A 17,654-nucleotide genomic window follows, 5' to 3' on the forward strand; every position below is an offset into this window, starting at 1 on the left:
TGCTGGGGGGTGGCCCTGGTTATGGCACACACTTTTTTTTTTTTTGGTACCAGGGAACGAACTCGGGACCTTGTACTTGCAGGGCAGGCGGCAGAACCACTGAGTTAAATCCCCAGCCCAAGGGCACACACTTCAGTCCTGCAGGCTCCTGGCACAGCCAGTCCATGTCTGCATCTGTAGCCTCTCCACCAGGCCACTGGCTCACAGAGGGGACGCTGGGCTTGTCACTGGGAGGTGGAAGGACAGGGCCAAGAAGAGCGCTGTCCCTGCGGCTGCCCTCCAGGCAGAGCCGGCCACACTCTGTGTGATTGTATCTCAGAGTGGGCTGGATGTCCCTGGGGCCACCCTAGTAAAGGCGCCTGGACTCCCTGAGTAGGAAGCTCCTGCAGAGACACACAGGGAGGTGAGAACTTCAAGCTGTCTGCCAGGGCCTCTGTCTATCTACAAGTCTGAGGTCCCCACAAACAGTGGCGCTCACATTCTGAACTGATGGTTGAATGCCCGGCATTGGCAAGGGCTCTGCCCTGGTCTCACCTGGACTCTGTTCTTCCCCAAGAGGCTGCAGTCTGAGCGGGGAACTAACATGCGTGGGGCCGCTGCTCCCAGCGGGAATCGCCACGGCTGCCCCACAGAGGCCCTCAGCTTTGTGCTGCTCTTGGGTGACACCTGCTCGGGGCAGCCTGGAACCCTGAAGCTCACAGCATTTGCTTTCTCTTTGCTGCTCCATGCTCCATGGTGGGGCGTGGGTGGGAGGCAGCTTGGGGAGGGACCCAAACAGACCCGATGTGGCTCCTGAGGCTGGGGATCCAGGGGGGCTGGGCTGCTCTGCTCTGGTCCTCCAGCCCTCACCCTTCCTTCCCACAGATTGGCTTCCGGGTTCCCCAGGGACCCTGGTTTCCTGGCCCATGGTCCCTGCTGCCTTTGTCACTGTAACGCACATCACCTTGTACCTGTGACTTTTATGGGCAGCTCTGAGGTGGCTGCTCCATCCTTCTACCCCAGCCTCTCAGTCCCTCAGCCTCCTCCCTGCCTGGTGAGGCTCAGTGCTCCAGCACTGCCCTTCCAACCTCACTTAGACCACAATGACACCTTTGTGCGCAGGTAATTCTGCCCGACTGGCGTGGGACTTGAAGTCACACACAACCTGGGGGCAGAATGTGGCTTTGTAAGTCGCACACTAGCCAGCTTCACACAAGGTGGCCATCAGCTCAGCTCAGGGGCCATCATCCTGGGGCAGCTGGAAATGCGGTGTTACTGGTCCCAACATCCTGTGGCTCCAGCCAGGGATGCTGTGGTGCCTGTGCAGGATGGCACTGTGACAGAATGAACAGAACAAGCACCCCCAGCCGAGGCAGGGAGGCTGGGGTGGCTGAGAGCCCTGGGTGCCTGCCTCCAACAGCCTGGCCAGCCACAGCGGCCACCTGACACGCCCATCTCTTGCCTCTAAATCCAGACACCGCCAAACCTAGGTCCCACCCAGGCTCAGCTGGCATAGGGGGCCCCCAAAGGAGCACCCTGCCCACTACCTGGACAGAGGACAGGACTTCTGCTACCCTGCCCACCAGCACCCTCGGGTGTCTTTGGCTCTGTAGTGTGAGGGCAGCCCCTCCTCTCTGTCAGGTGAGGAAGCAGCAGCAGGATGGGACTCACCTGGGTCCTGCTGCTGGTCAGCGTGAACCAGTGAGGAGCCAGCCCATCCTGACCTGGGCAGCTGTCCCTAAGCCAGGAACAGGGAGTGCAGGGTTCCGGAACTCGCCTGCAGATGCTGGGTGGACAGCGGATGGTCACCTGAGCACTGAGCCGCCACAGGCCACACACAGGCAGCCAAAATGGACCCAGAAACTGAAACCAAAACCCCAGCCAAGCAGCAAGCTGGGGCAGCCTGCAGTTCCGGGGCAGTGGGGCTCAGCTAGGACTCAGTGACCAGTGCTGGGCTTCGTCTGGACTGTGGCATCGTGAGAACAGGACTGTGTGGTCTGCACTTGCACCCAGCTGAGCCCATACCCCAAGGGGACGGTCCAGAGAAGAACAGGAGGCCCAGGTGGAAGGAACTTTCCCTAGGCCACGCTGAGTGGTACTTGGCCCCGGAGCCGCTGACAGAGGATCAAGGCAGACAGGCAGGACCCGTGACCCACTGGGACCCCCTGATGGCTGCAGCAGGCCCCACAGGTGGCACCAGGCAAGGAGGCGCTCCACCCTGATCCTAGCTGGTGCACAGACTGCACCTCAAGAACTTAGGGACATCTGGGCCTCGCCTGGGCTCCAGATAGTGTGTGGAGGCCCAAGAAGGAGCCCAGCACTGGTTCACCCAAACTCAAAAGGAACCTCTGCTCCCGGTTTACAGATGGTGAAACTGAGGCTGGGCAGGCAGGACAGTGTGCAGGGTCCACACCGCCGTGGGGAGCTTCCTGCCCCTCCTCAGAGGAGGCCGGTTGACCTGGGATATGTGGGAGGCTGTGTGTGAACCCCTGCGAGGCCCTTCCCTGACCCTGCCCTCCTTCCCAAGAGTCCTCGCGCCTGGTGTGCGAGCGGCTGCAGCTCCCTGCGGGGGGGGGGTCCTGACTGAGGCTCAGGGCCGAGGGGCGGTGGTTGGGGACATGGAGTTGGGGCGTTAAGGCCCAGGTGACAGGGTCAGGTCCCCTCCCCGCCTGAAGCCCAACCCCGGCCTGCAGGCCCCGCCCCCCGCGGACCGGCACGGGCTGGAGCGAAGCTGCGCGGACTCTGAAGTGGGGTCTTCGCAGGAAAGGTCCCTCCCCGCCTGAAGCCCAACCCCGGCCTGCAGGCCCCGCCCCCCGCGGACCGGCACGGGCTGGAGCGAAGCTGCGCGGACTCTGAAGTGGGGTCTTCGCAGGAAAGGCGAGGAGGCGGTGCCAGGGTCACCACGTATCCCCGCAGGCGTGTCCCGCGCCGGACTCACCTGCGTGGAAGGCTCACCTGCGCGGCCGAGGAGCACCTGGTTCAGTCCGCAGCCCACCTCCGCTCAGCTCCTTGCGCCCTCCCCACTTCCTGGGCGGAGCGTGGGCGGGACCAAGCGGGCCTTAGTGGGCGGGGCGACGGTGCAGGTAGTCCAGGTAGGCGGATCAGTGCTGTTGCTGGGCTAGGTGCGATCCAGCCGGAAGGCCCAGCCTACGCATCTGGGTGAGGAGTGGGTGGGGCATGCTCAGGGCACCTGCTGTGTGCCTTATCTGGCACTGCCCGCTCCAGGCACCATACCCACCAGGCTGGCCGGCGCCCACGTGATCACGCCCCTCCCCCCGGAGGCTCCAGGCCCCGCCCCTTGGCCCTCCCGCTAGCTCTGGCCTCCTTCCAGTGGTCCCTCTCCTTCACGCCTACTCCTCCGGGAGGCCTTCCCAGAGAAACCAGTACTGCACCGCCTCTTCGCCTTGGGAAGACCCCGCCTCTGGCTTCTGTCAGACCTGGCCGCCAGTCGGTAGCCCCTGCCAGTAGCTCGCAGCACCCAGCCCCTTGTAGGGGGCTGAGTCATCACCATTTCCGTGTCTCAGATGGCCGAGGCCTGCCGAGTGCAGAGGTCTTGGGGCGGAGCAGTATGGCCAGAGAAGAATACTAGGCCCGCGGGGAGCTGGGAAGCAGGCTATGGGGCCAGCTGGTGGGGCCCCGCGAGGTCCCTGTCTTCATCCTGAGAGCAGCGGCGGGGCCCAAATACAGGGATCTCGTGGTCAGATCTGCTGGGCCTGGCTCCTGGAGAGCTGGACAAAGGGGCCGAGGCCGACGCCCTGGCCCACCCACCTCTGGTCTGCTCCAGCCTGCGGATCACCACACCCCACATCAGGCTGCCACCTGCCCCGTTGCCCCTCTTCATCATTGTGACACTGACTCCGCAATGCCTGAGACGCTTCGGGTCCCTCTCACCCTGTGGCCATCACAGGACGGCGAAAGGACAAGAGGGCAGCCCGGGTGCATGTAGGAGACACACGCCTGCAGGCACAGTTCCGCTGCTCACGCTGGGGAGACCCGAGCTGGGCTTGGTCGTTGGGCGGTCCTGCCTGGCCCCACCCCAGCCTGCGAGGGCTGAGGGCCTGCGTGCAGGTGCATTTGGGCAGAGCACAGCCCAGTAGTCGTCGTTGGCAGGAAGGGAAACGTAGCTCAGAGTTGACCCAGGCTGCCCCGGGGGCGGAGCCACCAGGAGAGGTGGGGCGGGGTGGGTGGGTTGAGAGGGCGCAGCTTCTGGGAAATGAGAGTGGCTGCTGCCCCCAGGAGCCCATTGTAGGTACTGCACCTAGGATGTGCTGGGCGTTTGCAGCACCTTGACCCTTGGGGAAACCAGGATTCAACCTGAACTCAGCAGGATGCGAATCTCAGTCCCACCTGCGCTTTTCTGCCAAACCCCCAGAACCTTTTCTGTAGCCATAGATTGGCCCCTGACCACCCTCTGCGCCCCTGCCTGCAGACTGCCCGAGTGGGTTCTGCCTCCAGTCTGAGCAGAGCCAGGCAGGGTGATGGCAGGAAGGCCAGGAGTCCCAGGGAGCCTCGAGGTTCTCCAGGTCCTGCAGCTCTGAGGTTCATTAACTAAAGGACAGAAAACAGTGGCGGAGAGGAGGCCAGAAGGGGACAGCGAGGGACACTGGTGACTCCAGGTCTCTGCCAGCCAAGAGGACAGGCACAACGTTAACCCACTAGAGATGAGGCTTGTCAGCCAAATGTGCACTGCGAGTGGAAATATCTCTCAACAAAAGATGAAATAAAGATGCTGTGAGACCAATGTTGAAGTTTCATTTTCAACAGACCTAGAGTACAAGAAATGCCCAGAGTGAAAATATTCAGGCTAAAAGAAAATGATAGCAGATGTAAACTAGGTCGGACAAGGAAGAGATGCCTACTAGAAATCACAAGTATGTGGGGGTATGGGAGGGACGTATTCCCTGTGCTTTGTTTTCTTTAAAAGATATTATTTAAAGCAAAATGTAAAAGGAAAGTGTATTATAATAAGAGCACAAAAGACAGGCAGACAATAGAAATATCACTGTAAAGTTCATATATTTTACATAAAATGGCATAACACCACAGATAAATAACAGTAAGGAAAAATACTGAAAACACTAGAACAGGCACTAAAAATTAAGACACAGTCATAGCTGATAAGCCAAGAGAAAGGGCAAGAAAGAATATGAGGAAATATTAATATTAATCCAAAAGAAGTCAGAGCAACAGAGGAAAGACAACAGACTGACCTATATCCATCCATATGAATAATTATATTAAATGTGAATGGGTTAAACATAACCAATTAAAAGATAAAGACTGTCAGACTAGAAAAAAAGCAAAACCAAATTATTTGGTGCTTATTAAATAAGATTCAAACAGAAAGACACAGGGCAGAAGTCAAAGCAGGTGAAGGTTTTATCCAAATCCTGGTTATGAAAAAGCTGGTGTGGCCATATTAGTGTTAGATACATGGACTTTGGAATAGGAACATTGCCGAGGGGAAGGGGGACTTGTCATAGTGATGAAGGACTTGGTGGATCAAGAAGACCACAGTCCTACAGGTTCCCACACAGTGACAGACTTTCAAAATGCATGCAAAAGGATGACCCAGACCAGTCCAGAAGGGCAAACAGGGCCCACGATGATTGTCGGAGATTTCCACACCTCTTCCAGTAAATGTCGGAACAAGAAGCCAGAAAAATCAGCGAAGAGCTAAAGACTTGCCCAGCTCCGCCTGACACATGCAGACCGTCTGTTAGGCCAGAAAGCAAAGCCTGGAGCATTGGCAACAATCAAAATTATGCAGATCGTGTTCTCTGACCACAACAGGACAGACGTAGAGACAAATAACACTGTGGTATCTGTAAAATTCCTAACTATTTGAAAGTTGAGTAATGCAAAGTAATCTAAAGGTCAGAGGAGAAACCACAGGTGATATTACAAAATACCTTAAACTGAGTTATGATGGCGATAAACCAAAATGTGTGGGATGTGCCTGAGACTTTCTCAAGGGAAATGTATGGTTCAAATGCATAGGTTAGGAAAGAAGCCGTATTAGAAATCAGTGATCCACAGTTCCATCTTTAAGTGTCAGTGCTCAGCGTGGTTGCACACACCTGTAATTCTCACACTCAGGAGGCTGAGGCAGGAGAGTCATTGTGAGTTTGAGGTGAGCCTGGGCTCCATAGTGAGTTCACAGCTAGCCTGGAATATATAATAAAACCCTGTCTCAAAAGCAAAAAAGAAAGCATAAATGTTAGAAATTTTAGTGCAAATTAAAGCCAGAGACATAGAAGAAATACAGTAATAAGTCAATAGAAATCAGTGGAGTAGGAAATAAATTCACAACAGAGAAAAATCAGTAAAACAATGTGATGATTATCCGGCCAAATCAATATGGTCGATAATCTCAGATTGTTCAGGACAGAGAAAAGACTCTAGGGGACAACAGCAGGGAGAAGAGTGGCCCAGATAGGAACAGGTGGGTACGCTGCTGTAGAGTCATGGTCAGGCAGCCGATGACGCAAAAGACATGAGCTCATCTTAACTGGTGAAGGACAGATAGAAAGAATAGAATTATTGCAGCCAAAAAATAAGAAGCACCTTTCCACAAGAAAGCACCAGACCCTGATGGCGTGGAGAGGAAGAAACGGTTCCAACCTTAGTCTTTCAGAACCCTGAGGAAGAGGGCGGGTTGCTTGGCTCACACTCTGGGCCCAGTGTTACCCTGACACCAATATTGAGCATGTCATGAGGAAGGAAACCCGCGGGCCTGCATCCCTCGTGGACTTAGGAATGAAGTCCTCCGAGATTCTGAGCAGGTCACACCTAGCTCTGTGCACAGTGGATAATACATCAAACCAAGGGCAAGTTCAGTGCAATATTTAAAAATCAATTGGCATAACTCAGCACATTCACAGAATAAAGAGAAAAGTCCTAAGACTCTAGGTGGAGGAAAAGCATTTGACCCAACCCTAAACTATTAGCAGTGAAGAAATTTTTGTGCTTGCCCAGGAAGGAGTAGACAGCAGGCCTGGCAGAAGAGGCTGGTGGCTTCTCCTGGGCTGTGAGTTGGATGAAGCTGTGCCCTCCACTAATTTTGCTTAACATCATCCAGGCCAGAGCTGTAGACAGGAAAAACCTTGAGATGCCCCTCTCTGCCGCGGACCTGGGTGTGGTCAGAGGGCCCCAAACACTTATGAAACCCTGCAGATGAACTTGAACCCCTTCCAGCCCCTCTAGTTTCTCCTCCCTCTTTGTCCTTTCCAGAGGAAACTGCCACACCAAAATGGGTATTTATCCACCTCATGTCTTTCTGTTCTGTTGCTATAGCATGTACAGCCATAAAATCTGCAGTCGTGTTCTGTACTTTTTTTCTGCACCAGGACAGAACCCAGGGTCTCACATGTGCTAGGCAAGTGCTCTACCACTGAGCTACATACCCAGCACTTTTTATTTTATTTTCAGACAGGTTCTCACCAAGTTGCCCAGGCTGACCTCTAATTTGCAATCCTCCTGCCTCAGCCTCCTGAGTGCTGAGTATATAGGTGACTGCCTCGGCGCCTGTTATTCCCTGTGTGTCTTTAAACTCTACAGATGATCCCAAGCAGAAAGTCTAGGCAACAAGTTCCACACTGAGTCCCAAGGGGGCTCAGGCAGCCCAAGGTGAACAGGTGGGCCCACCCCGAGGGCTGGGGTGAAGAGCTGCTCCACAGCAAAGCCACAGTGTCTTTGTTCCCCGTGCCAACCTTGGCACACCTCCACCCTTGAGGCTTTCGGGGCCTGCTGCTGGCACCAACCTGGGCTCCCCTGAGTGCAGGATCCATCCCAGGGTGGCCAGCTGACTGGCTGATCCCAGGTGGCTTGGGTTTGGGGGAGCAAGGGTGTGAGTGCTTTCCCCTACCCCAGGCTTCTGAGGTGCCATCTGCGAGGGCTCCTGCCTTGAAGTAGGGTGGGTGGCGCACACTGTTTTTGAAAAAATCAGGTTAATCGAGGCCTGCTTTTGCGTGACAAAGTGTCTTCTGAAAGCACGGTTAGGTGACTTTTTAACAGGCATACAGCTCTGCTGCCGCAGTGCAGGATGTTTCTGTCACCCTGGGAACCACCCACCGCCCTTTGCAGGAGACCTCTGCCCCCAGGCCCCTGAGGGCCCCAGAGTGGCTGAATGTGGGTCCTCCAGCCCAGCCCGCAGGTGAGATGTGGTCCTATAGCTGTCACCTGCACCAGTGGCTTGTCCTTCAGTGCAGCTGGAGTCTTGGGGGGTTTCTTGTGGGAACCCAGAGGCTGAGTTGACACGAGGAGCTGGGCCTCAAAGGCCCAAGCAACAGCAAGACTCCATTAAGGCTGAAAGCAGACTCTGGCAGCCCCAAATGTTGGCGAGAATGTTGGCAACTAGAGCTCCTGGCACAGCCGGCGGAGGGCACAGCGGAGCAGCCCGGGAAAGCTGTGTGGTGGTTTCTTCCCAGCTGAAACCTAGCATCTGGCCATCGCCCTCTGGGGTTTTACTCAGAGTGAAAAACTCATGTCCACAGTAAAACGGGTGTTCAAGCAGCTTGTTTATAACAGACTGATGGTGGAGGCAGCCAGCATGGCCTGCTGCAGGTGGAGGATGTGCAGGTGCGGCCCTTCAGGGCAGCAGGAGGTGCACAGAGTGGGGAGGGCTGAGCTATGGGGCTGGGGCAGCGGACCAGGGATCTCCACGCATGGTTCAGCCAGGCTGAAGAGGTCTCCAAGTCCGGGGGAAGGGGAGACCGTGCAGATAGCACTCGGCTCAGGAGTCTCAGGGTTGGGGAGGGAGGGACAAGCAGTAAAGCAGGGCTTCCGGGCAGCAGACTCCACATTTATGAGACTTCGGCGGACGTTGACAACCTGGGCCATCATGGGGGGGGGTGGCAACGCCACTCGGGTGGGCAGTGCCCACGGTGGGAGAGGTGTGATGAGGGGCTGGAGGCATGTGGCACATCGAGGCAGCTTCTGATTGGTTTTGTTTTGTTTTATCCTAATATGTTTCTGAAAAGCAAAATCTACTAAATAGAATCACTCGGACCCCAGCCTGCTAAACCAGCAAGGAGCCAAACAAGTCTCCAGTGATCAGCCCTGCCCAGAGAGCGGGGGGACAGGACTTCACCCAACCCTGATGGCTGCCCTGGTTGGTGTCTGTGCCCAGCTCGGGGCCGGCCAGAGAAAGCCGCTGAAACGCTCCCTGCCCAGTTGCACAGGAAGCCGCCACCTGGAAACCCACCAAGTCCCATCCCTGCTGCCCGAGGGTCTCCACCAGATCCTGGGTGACTTACACACCACACACCTTGGCACTGGTCTCTGGGTCAGTGTGCGTTGGCAGCTGCTGGCACTGTGAAAGCTCGTCCTGCTCTGTTCTGTCTCATTGGCTTCCTGGACCTTCCCGGGCCCCTGGGTGTCCAGGAATCTGGGGGCTGCATCCTGGGTCCCAGGGCGGGGCAAGAGCAGGCTCCCTCTCTTGGGTCTCGGCTGCAGGCCCCAGGTCACCCTTGGAAAAGTGTTGTAGCTGCAGAATCCTGTTCCTGAAGGCTGGGGCTGCAGGTGTGAACCTGCCCCTTCCCCTTCCTGAGCTATGGAGCTGCGGGGAGCAGACGCAGGCTCGGAGCCCCCTGAACAGCCTGCACTGTGGGCGCCCCGTTCCGGGTCCCCGTGACAGCAAGGAAGCCGCCCCAGCCCTGGCCGCGGTACCCTAAATGAGCGCAACCTCGATTTGGGGACTTTCGCTGTCGTGAGAAATAAGATTGACGGCTCTCTCAGGCTTCCCAGCAAATACCCAGCACACTCACGCTTGGCCCAGGATGAAGCTACGGGGGAATGAAAAAGCACTTCTTTTCCCAGAAAACAGATTCCTCATTGACACATTTTCTTTTTTTCCTCCTGCAGGTTTTTTTTCCCCGTTTCCAAAATGGGTCCTTTTTCCTCCGTCTTTTATGGGAGGACCCGGCCGCAGGACAAAGTGTACTTGTCAGCAATATTGCAAGGCTGCTGTTCTCCTTTCCTCCACCCGACAATGGAGCCATTGTCCGCTGCTCGCCCCGGTCCCTGGATTTTTCCTGTCCCCCCCAGGGAGGCTGCCAGGCTGAACAAAGTGGGGAGGTTTTCACTCAGCGGGAGCCCTGGCGTGGTGAGCCCCAGGCAGGGCCCTTAAGGGGGCGTCCACCTCCTCGACCCAGCGCCGTGAGTGACTTTTGGGAGCACGGCCATCGATCAGGTTTGTGGTTTGCACCGTTTGTCCTCTGCCAGCGGAAATGTGGTCCCAGGGAGGGGCCTTTCAAGCCATCTGAGGCCAGAGCTCCCGGCGAATCCCACATCTGACCATCAGGCTTAAGACCTCAGCGACACCTCGTCAATCACGACAGGAAGGAAAACAGCCCTGAAATACTGAAATGCGTCCCCACCCAGCCTGTGCTGGGAAAACAAAAAGGCGGGAGCCCCAGATTCGGGTCTGGGAATCTCGAGCCAAGACTGACTGCCATTTCTTCCCTTCTTGGCAGTGCCAGAGCTGCTGTTTTGGGGACTCCAGCCCCTCTCCCAGTGGTCCACCAGAGCATGTCCTGGCCCTCGTGGACTTTGAAGGCCTCGGTGCTGCTGGATCTGCACTGAGGGATGGCGCCCTGCAAACCACTCACCCCTCCAGACTCCCATTCCTGCAAGCAACCTCCGGGCCATGCGGGCGCACTGTCCACAGTGGGCAGTGCCATGCTGGAGTTCTGGCACAGGGACTGGGACTCCTGATGTTCTGTCCAGGGGCCTGGACACCCTGAGCCACCAGGAGGAGGAGAGAGGTTTTCCTGCATGTGCATTCACTACCTGCAGCTCCTTAACCCGCTGGAGGAGACAGCAAGGTCCTGTCCAGCAGGCCCCTTTCTGGGTCTTGGGATGGGAAGGTGAAATGCCCTGTTCAGTACGGTGGGAGAGGAAGAGCCACAGGGAGGATCAATGGCTTCCAGACTGGCCTCAGAGGACCTCTTGGTCAGAGCAGAATGAGGTTGGGGCTGGGCCCAGAGGGAGTCTGGGGTGCTCCAGAGGGACAGCCAGAGAGACCCCTGAGGGAGGCTACTCTGCTCTCTATGCCCCAGGGCCTTTGCTCAAACCCCTGTCTGCTTGGCAGGGTGGCTCCAGGCCCAAGTTTGGGGTATGAGAGGTACAGCTGGGTACTCCATGGGAGGCTGGCAGAGAAAGCCGACCCTTGGGAAGATCTGGGATGGATTTAGGACAGAACAGAGGATGGGCCTGTCTACTGCCTCTGCCCGGAAGTGCTGCATGCCAAGAGGCCTTGGGCAGGGCTCATGCACGGGCTCTGGGGTTGGTGCTGCCAGAGGCTGGCAGCTTGGGCAGCTCACACTCAGAGGGCACCACCCTGGCCAGGGCAGCTGTGCCCTCCAGCAGCTGGTTTTCTTTGGAAGTTGGAACAGCCCCATCTGGCCAAGCTGGGGAGGAGGCTTCCGGCGCCCTCACTCCTCACTCAAGGCTGGGGCTGGGGGTCCCACCTTGCCCCTGCTCTCCTGCCCGGTGGCCTCGGCCCTCTCTCAATGAAGCTCGCAGGCCCAAGGCTTAGAAAAGCACACAGATTTATTGCATATCAATCTCATGTATAAATTCATTGTAGCATCGGAAAGATTACATTTGGTATACAGTCCTATTCTACAGCATTAGCCTCCAAATCAGCATCTCCTAGGCTTGTTCGTAAAGGGATTTCTCTACACAAGTACATCTGTCTTTATCACAAGCATCAAAATGAATTTTGCAGAATCGCTCTTTTGATTACTTCCTACACGTCTGTCTCTCTCCTTCTCCCACAGCCGTTTCTGATCAGTTAGGAACAGGCCCTCGGCGTGGGCTTCCGTTCGGGGCTCTCGTCTTGCCACTGACCCTAATCACATATTCAGTAAGTGCGTCTACGGAATTTTCCTTGTCATAAAAATTTCACGAACAGACACCATAATGACCGCGAAACACGAGCCATGCACAGTTCACTCATAAACACAACGAGCGATTTACAGTAACAGGGGCGGGGTCGGCACCCACCTCCTCCTCAGTGTTCTTTTTTGTTTGTTTGTTTTGTTTTTTAAACAATATGTGAAAACCAGACATTTACATTTGATTTCTCTTTCAGCCCTATACAGTTCTAAAAGAAACGAAACAGGAACTAAACCAAATTCGAATGCAATGGCGATGGCCAGGCAGGTTGGGTCCTGCGTACACACGTGTACTACCGAGCGGACGTACGCGCACACACACTCTCAATCACACGCGCTCTGAGGAGACCTGCAAGGGCGAGAGGCGCGCAGGGGACGCGCAGAGCAACCTCTGCTCCCGACTGAACTGTACGTGTGAAACGCGAGCTGCCTTTATTTATTGTATTCCCCCCCCCCACAAGTGGTAATTTGGACCAGTGACAGAAAAGGAGGAAACAAACAAACAGAGAATGGAATGGAAAAAGGAGCTTTTCTCGGAAAAATGCAAGAAGGTCTTCATCACAGTATCATTCGATGCTACAGACACAGTTTCATGGCTTCTGGTACCCGGCTGGCTCTGAGAGCCTTAAGCAGCTGTGTCCCAGAGTCCCAGCAAGGGCTCCCTGTCCCCCACCTGGCAGCAGTGCGGGGCAAGTCCTCCTCTCCCCTCCCAGAACAGCACAGTGAATACAGCTCAGTAGGTTTCAGTCGCTTGGGCAGGGGACAGGGGTGGGGCCGCAATCCAGTGCTTTGTGGCTCTGCATCTAGAACACGTGGTATGTATTAGCAAGAGCTTTGGGATCACTCCAGGAGCTGCAGGCAGAGGAAGCCACGTCCCTGAGTCTGCAGGGCTGGACCTGAGGTGCTTGGCTTGGGTCCGTCAGTGCCTGACCAACCAGCTACACTCTGGGTCTCGGGAAGCAGGCCCTGCCCACCTGCCCGTCTATTGCCACACCCCCCGGGCTGTGCACCGGGACCTGCGGGGTGCCGTGTGTCCTACCCAAATGTCCAGGGAGGACAGCGGCAACAGGGCACCGGGGGCCGGGGCTGGAGGATGGTGGAGGGGAGGTGCTGGGAGCCTGAATTTCTGCCTGGGGCTGAGGCTGGTTGTCCAAAGGAGTTGGGGTCAGGGCAGCGGTCTAGGCACCCCGCCCCATGGCATCCCTGCTCCACCCTGACCACATTCTCAGGGAGTGGTCAGCAGCCCAGCTGTCTGGTCCCACCTCTGTCCATACTACCAGTGAGGTGACTGCCTGCTGCTCAGAGGCCAGGATCTCAGGATGCTAATACCAGGCCTGGCCCCTGGTCCTCGCTGGTCTCCTGGTACTGAGGACACTGGGCCAGAGTGGGCCAGCATATCTGGGCTGGTGCTGCCACTAGGGCAGGGAAGAGCATGGGTTGGAGCTGGCTGGATCTGGGGCCAAGCGTGGAGCCCCGTTTCTGGGCTGTCCCAGTGTGGGAGACAAGTGCTCTGTCTGTCAGGGATTCAAGGTCAGAGCCTCCCAAAGTTGCTAGTGCTGGGGCCTGCGGGCTGAGTGTTCAGGAGAAGCTGGGCTTGCTGTCACCACTCCTGGGGGGACAAAAACACAGGACTTAAAGGTCCAACCAGGGCTCCTGGGGGAGGGGAAGGAGGATGGTAGAGAAGACAGCGCGGGGAGAGAAGCCTGGAGGACCGCCTGGATGGGGCTCAGAGGGAAAGCCCCTCGAGGCGCAGCGCGGTCTCCATCCAGCCGCACTTCCCACTTGCAGAGTCACATCGCAAAAAAGAGCACACACCGTATTCTTTCGCAGAAGAAATTATATAATTTGGGTTTACAGAAATGGGGTGTTTGTATGTGAGGCTGGAGTTTTACAGGGATCCCATCTAGGTTAAGAGGAAATTGCAAATTCCTATGCCGGTACCTGGCAGGCCTGGATGAGCTCGTGCTCAGAAATCCCGATGGAGCGCAGCAGCCAGCTGCTCTGTGGGCCTTTCCAGTCTGCGCACGCACAGGTGACTCTCCATCTTGCCACGCTGCTTGGATTTAGCAAAATCCCCATGATCTTTGGGTCTGTGTGGTCCATGGCAAACCCATCTCGAGCCTCCAGGGCCAGCTGGTGCAGCCCGGCGCCAACGCAGTAGACTGTCTGTGGCCCAGAGTGCCTGGGACATGCATGGGACAAGTCCTCTCGGACACGCCCTGTTGCCCCTCGGACACGCGTCGACGGATGTCCACAGCGTGACCCAAACCCACACAAACGTGGCTTGCTTCATGTACTTTGCATTTCTGCTCTTCTTTCTTAAAGGGCAACTCAGGCGATCTTTTTCTTCTCTTCTTCTTGGGACACTCATTTCTTTTCTTTTCCAAACAATAAAATAAATAGAATACCTGTCTTAAATGCAAATGCGACTGAAACTCAAATTTAACAAAAAAATATGATTGTCTGATAAGTGGGCAGCGGTGACAGCAGGACTCGTGGGGACACGCGGGGGTATTTGGCACATTAAAAACCGCCCCACTCCCTGGTTATGCTCACACAACACACCTTATCACATGGTTTTGGTCCTTCACTAGATACTTATATTAACATTATTTCTTCACAATAAGAATGTCTAATGCCAAAAATACTGTTAAGGAAGAAATAAAATAAGAAAGAAATGAATTAGAAAAATTACAAGTTATATACAGATTAAGGTAAATTCCAACAGGGAAAAGAAATTATTATTTGAAGTTGGCCCCTATGGGGATAATTTAAAGCCCATCCAAAAGGAGAAGCAGACACATCCAGAGGGAGAAAGCAGGAATCCCTAGGGCTGTGTCCTCTCCGCCCTCTGCACCAGGTCCCAGGACCCTTCCGTCCTCGACTTTGGCCTGCCAAGAACCTGCACAGAGAGCGGAGGCAGTGGCCGCGTGGTTGATCCGGAGTTTTAGGCACAGTAGCGCTTGGCATCCTGGAGCCGAGTGGCTGCGGGGAGGGCTCCCAGTGGCCAGGGGTCCGCTGCGGGTGGGAGGCTGGAGGCCAGACAGTGGCCCTCCAGTTCTGCCCTCAGGAGAGCAGAGGCCAGGCCCAGCCTGGGGACGGCTGGGGTACAGATGGGACTGGAAGGGCCACCAGGCACCTGGCCACACTTCTGCATGGAGGATCCGAGGCCCCCAACTCCTAAGGTCTCCATAGAACTGGGGGTCTTGGGTGGGGCCTGTGGGTCCCTCCGCAGGCCACACGGGGGCGCCTAAAAGTTCCTGGCAGAGTCCACCCGCTGTTCCATAGAGCAGCTCCATGGCCCTCATTCGGTTCCAGGGCACCCAGAATCACCTTGGCTTGTACAAATAGGATCAGAAATAGAAAATTCTCCATTATCTACAGTATAAAGGACACGCCCGAGCCTGGTGTGGCCGCCCAGGCAGGTTTGGATTTGCAAATAAGCTGAAATTTCAAAGCAATGCAAAATTACTTTTAAAAAACAATTTGCAAGTCATTTTTTTGATTTTTAAAAAATACTGTCTATTTTTAAAACCCACATGCTTAAATAGACTCTGTAGTCAATACAATTACCAAAAGGGTTATTCCTGTCACTTTCATTATGAAAAGCGCTGGCAAGAGAGATATCCGTCCCCAGCGCACATCCACGTCCTCTGTCCCTCCTCCAGCCGTGCAGGTGCCCGGAGGTGGCCGGTGTGGACTGAGATGTCATGCTCGCCGGGCGTGGGTCCTCCAGGCAGCCCCCATGACGGGGTCTTCATGGAACGGTGTCCTCGCGACTGGCCCTTGAAGACAGGGGAGCTCAGCCACTGCTTAGGGGCTGCTGGATTTTCAGTTTTCACAGGGGAAGTCGGTGCCGGGCCATGGAGGATGGGGTGCCGCGGCCTCCCTCTGCCCCGCGGCAGATGCTCTGGCTCTGGCCTCTGGGCCCAGCCCCTCAGAGGTGGTTGATGGGGTTGAAGGCTCCAGACTCTGACGTGGCTCCTGTTATGTTCAGCCAAGCGCCCAGCGAGCTCTGGGCGGGGGCGTGGAGGGGCGTGTCCTCAGAGAGGGACAGCATCATTGCATATGCCTGGGGGAGAGCGACAGCGCAGGTGAGAGGGTTCGAGATGGCGGGGCCTGCCCTGCCCACCACCCGCTGGCCTGCTTGGCCCCTGGTCTGGACAAGGACAGGACGCAAAGGGGTCAGAGAGGTGCACACTGCCCGCGACTGGAAGAGGAAGGTGGCGTGCCTGTGTGGATGTGAGAGCAGGGAGGGAGGCAGTGCCACCTGCCCCAGGGTGGTACCAGGGCCACGGGCACATGGGGTTCCTTTCTCTTTGGCAGTGCCTGCTGGCTGGTGGTCACCTCCCACCTGGTCTCCTTGCTGGTGACCAGCGAAAGCTCAATGGTAGAGGTCGGCCCTGGCAGCTGGGGGTGGTCACCACCAAGGCCCCATGCCAACAAAAGTCCTGCTGCCCGCGGGGCTGTGGGCCCAGAGACAGGCACCTGTTTTCATGGTCCTGTGACATCGTGGGACAGGATGGTGTCTCAGCCTTACACACCCCAGGGGCATCTTTTGCCCTTGCCTGAGAGCAGAAGGACACGGGACCCAGGGACCCTCTGAACATGGTGTGGGCGAGGGTGGGGTGCTGGGGAGCCCGGCGCCGGCCCCGCAGGTGAACACTCTGGACAAAATTAGTAAAAGACGCAGACAGACACGCAGACGGCTCTTGCTGAGACACGTGGGGTGGGAGGGCTGCGGTGCGTGGACAAGCCCAGGGACTCCACACTGCAGGGCCTCTTGGACCCTGTACCAGGTGCTGCTGGAGGCAGCGACCACTTGGTGGATCACCTTCCTGGCAGAAGCCAGGGCTGCCAGGTCCTCTCTGGCTGGAATCAGAGTGTGGAGACTCAGGCAACGGGGAAGGTGGAATCTGCATGTGGACATTTCCCACTGGGGCGTGAGGAGAGGTCAGCAGCCCATACTTAGTGTCTGGGGCCAGCTCTCACCTGTCTGCTCTCAGCCTCGCCTGCACTGCCCCACTTGCAGGAGGGCTGTGATCCCTGGGCACCTTGCTAGCTGCTGTGGGGGCATGGGGTGCAGCAGTCCTGAGTGTCCCCTGGCATGGTGGCCACTGCCATTGGAGCCCGGCAGATGGGGGAGGGCTCTGCGGTACCTACCTGGTTCTTAGCCTGCCTGTACAGGGTCTGTTTTAAAGCCTCAGAATCTAAGGTGGAATTAAGCACATCTTTAACTTCAAATGCTTCCTCAGCTGCTCTGCGGAGGTCCAGCCCCTTCCCAAAGGTCGGCGTGGGCTCCAAGGCTAACAGACCGCCTTCTTGCTCCTCAACACACCTGCACCAAGGACCAGGGAGAGGGGCCTGGGGTTACCACTCTGGCCGCCTTGCCTGGGCGCATGGCTGGCTCTGCGCCCACATGCACACCACTGTCTCCACGAGCCACATGCACAAGGGGACAGACACACGGACACACAGACAAGTGGGAGAAGCCACATGGGTGCGGAGAGCCACATGGAAGGGCTGAGTGTGTGCATGCGCATTGTGGGCGGCAGGCAGGGGCCCTGGCCTCAGAGACGGAGCTAGAGGAGCCTCATTCTCTGAGGCTGGGCCACTTTGGAGGGACCTGGTTCCCTTCCAAGGATGGGGAGCTCGGGAGGAAGCGGCACCTCCAGGGCCTCACGCAGGGCAACATGGGGAGCCTGCGGTGTCAAGCGTGCTGAAGGGGGCAGGGTGCAGCTGGGCCTCGGGTGGGGCTCCAGGATGGGTCAGAGT

General features: G+C 56.7%; 2 protein-coding genes across 11 annotated transcripts in view; both read right to left on the reverse strand.

Moving 5' to 3' along the window:
* Arhgef16 (Rho guanine nucleotide exchange factor 16) overlaps window positions 1-3,508 on the reverse strand; it is a 22,511-nt gene extending 19,003 nt beyond the window's left edge. For 2 of the 6 annotated variants that reach the window (XM_033767297.1, XM_033767296.1), the window contains exon 1: window positions 2,918-3,143. The gene's annotated coding sequence lies outside the window, so the exon portion shown is untranslated. Of the gene's footprint in view, window positions 1-1,650; window positions 1,766-2,917; window positions 3,144-3,416 lie in introns of those variants that run through there. The other 4 variants (XM_010627789.3, XM_010627792.2, XM_010627791.3 and 1 more) reach the window with 4 other exon arrangements.
* Window positions 3,509-11,553: 8,045 nt separating this feature from the next.
* The window catches only part of Prdm16 (PR/SET domain 16), a 279,740-nt gene continuing 273,639 nt past the window's right edge, over window positions 11,554-17,654 (reverse strand). For 4 of the 5 annotated variants that reach the window (XM_010627786.2, XM_010627787.2, XM_010627785.2 and 1 more), the window contains exons 16-17: window positions 17,043-17,217; window positions 11,554-15,951 (exon numbers count right to left, since the gene is read on the reverse strand). In XM_010627786.2, coding sequence (XP_010626088.1) covers window positions 15,817-15,951; window positions 17,043-17,217 — 310 coding nt within the window. In that variant the 3' untranslated portion in view covers window positions 11,554-15,816. The remainder of the gene's footprint in view (window positions 15,952-17,042; window positions 17,218-17,654) is intronic. The other variant, XM_010627788.2, reaches the window with a different exon arrangement.

Source organism: Fukomys damarensis, unplaced genomic scaffold (assembly GCF_012274545.1).
Source record: "Fukomys damarensis isolate Sample0158 unplaced genomic scaffold, DMR_v1.0_HiC HiC_scaffold_23, whole genome shotgun sequence".
NCBI classification, from domain to species: domain Eukaryota; kingdom Metazoa; phylum Chordata; class Mammalia; order Rodentia; family Bathyergidae; genus Fukomys; species Fukomys damarensis.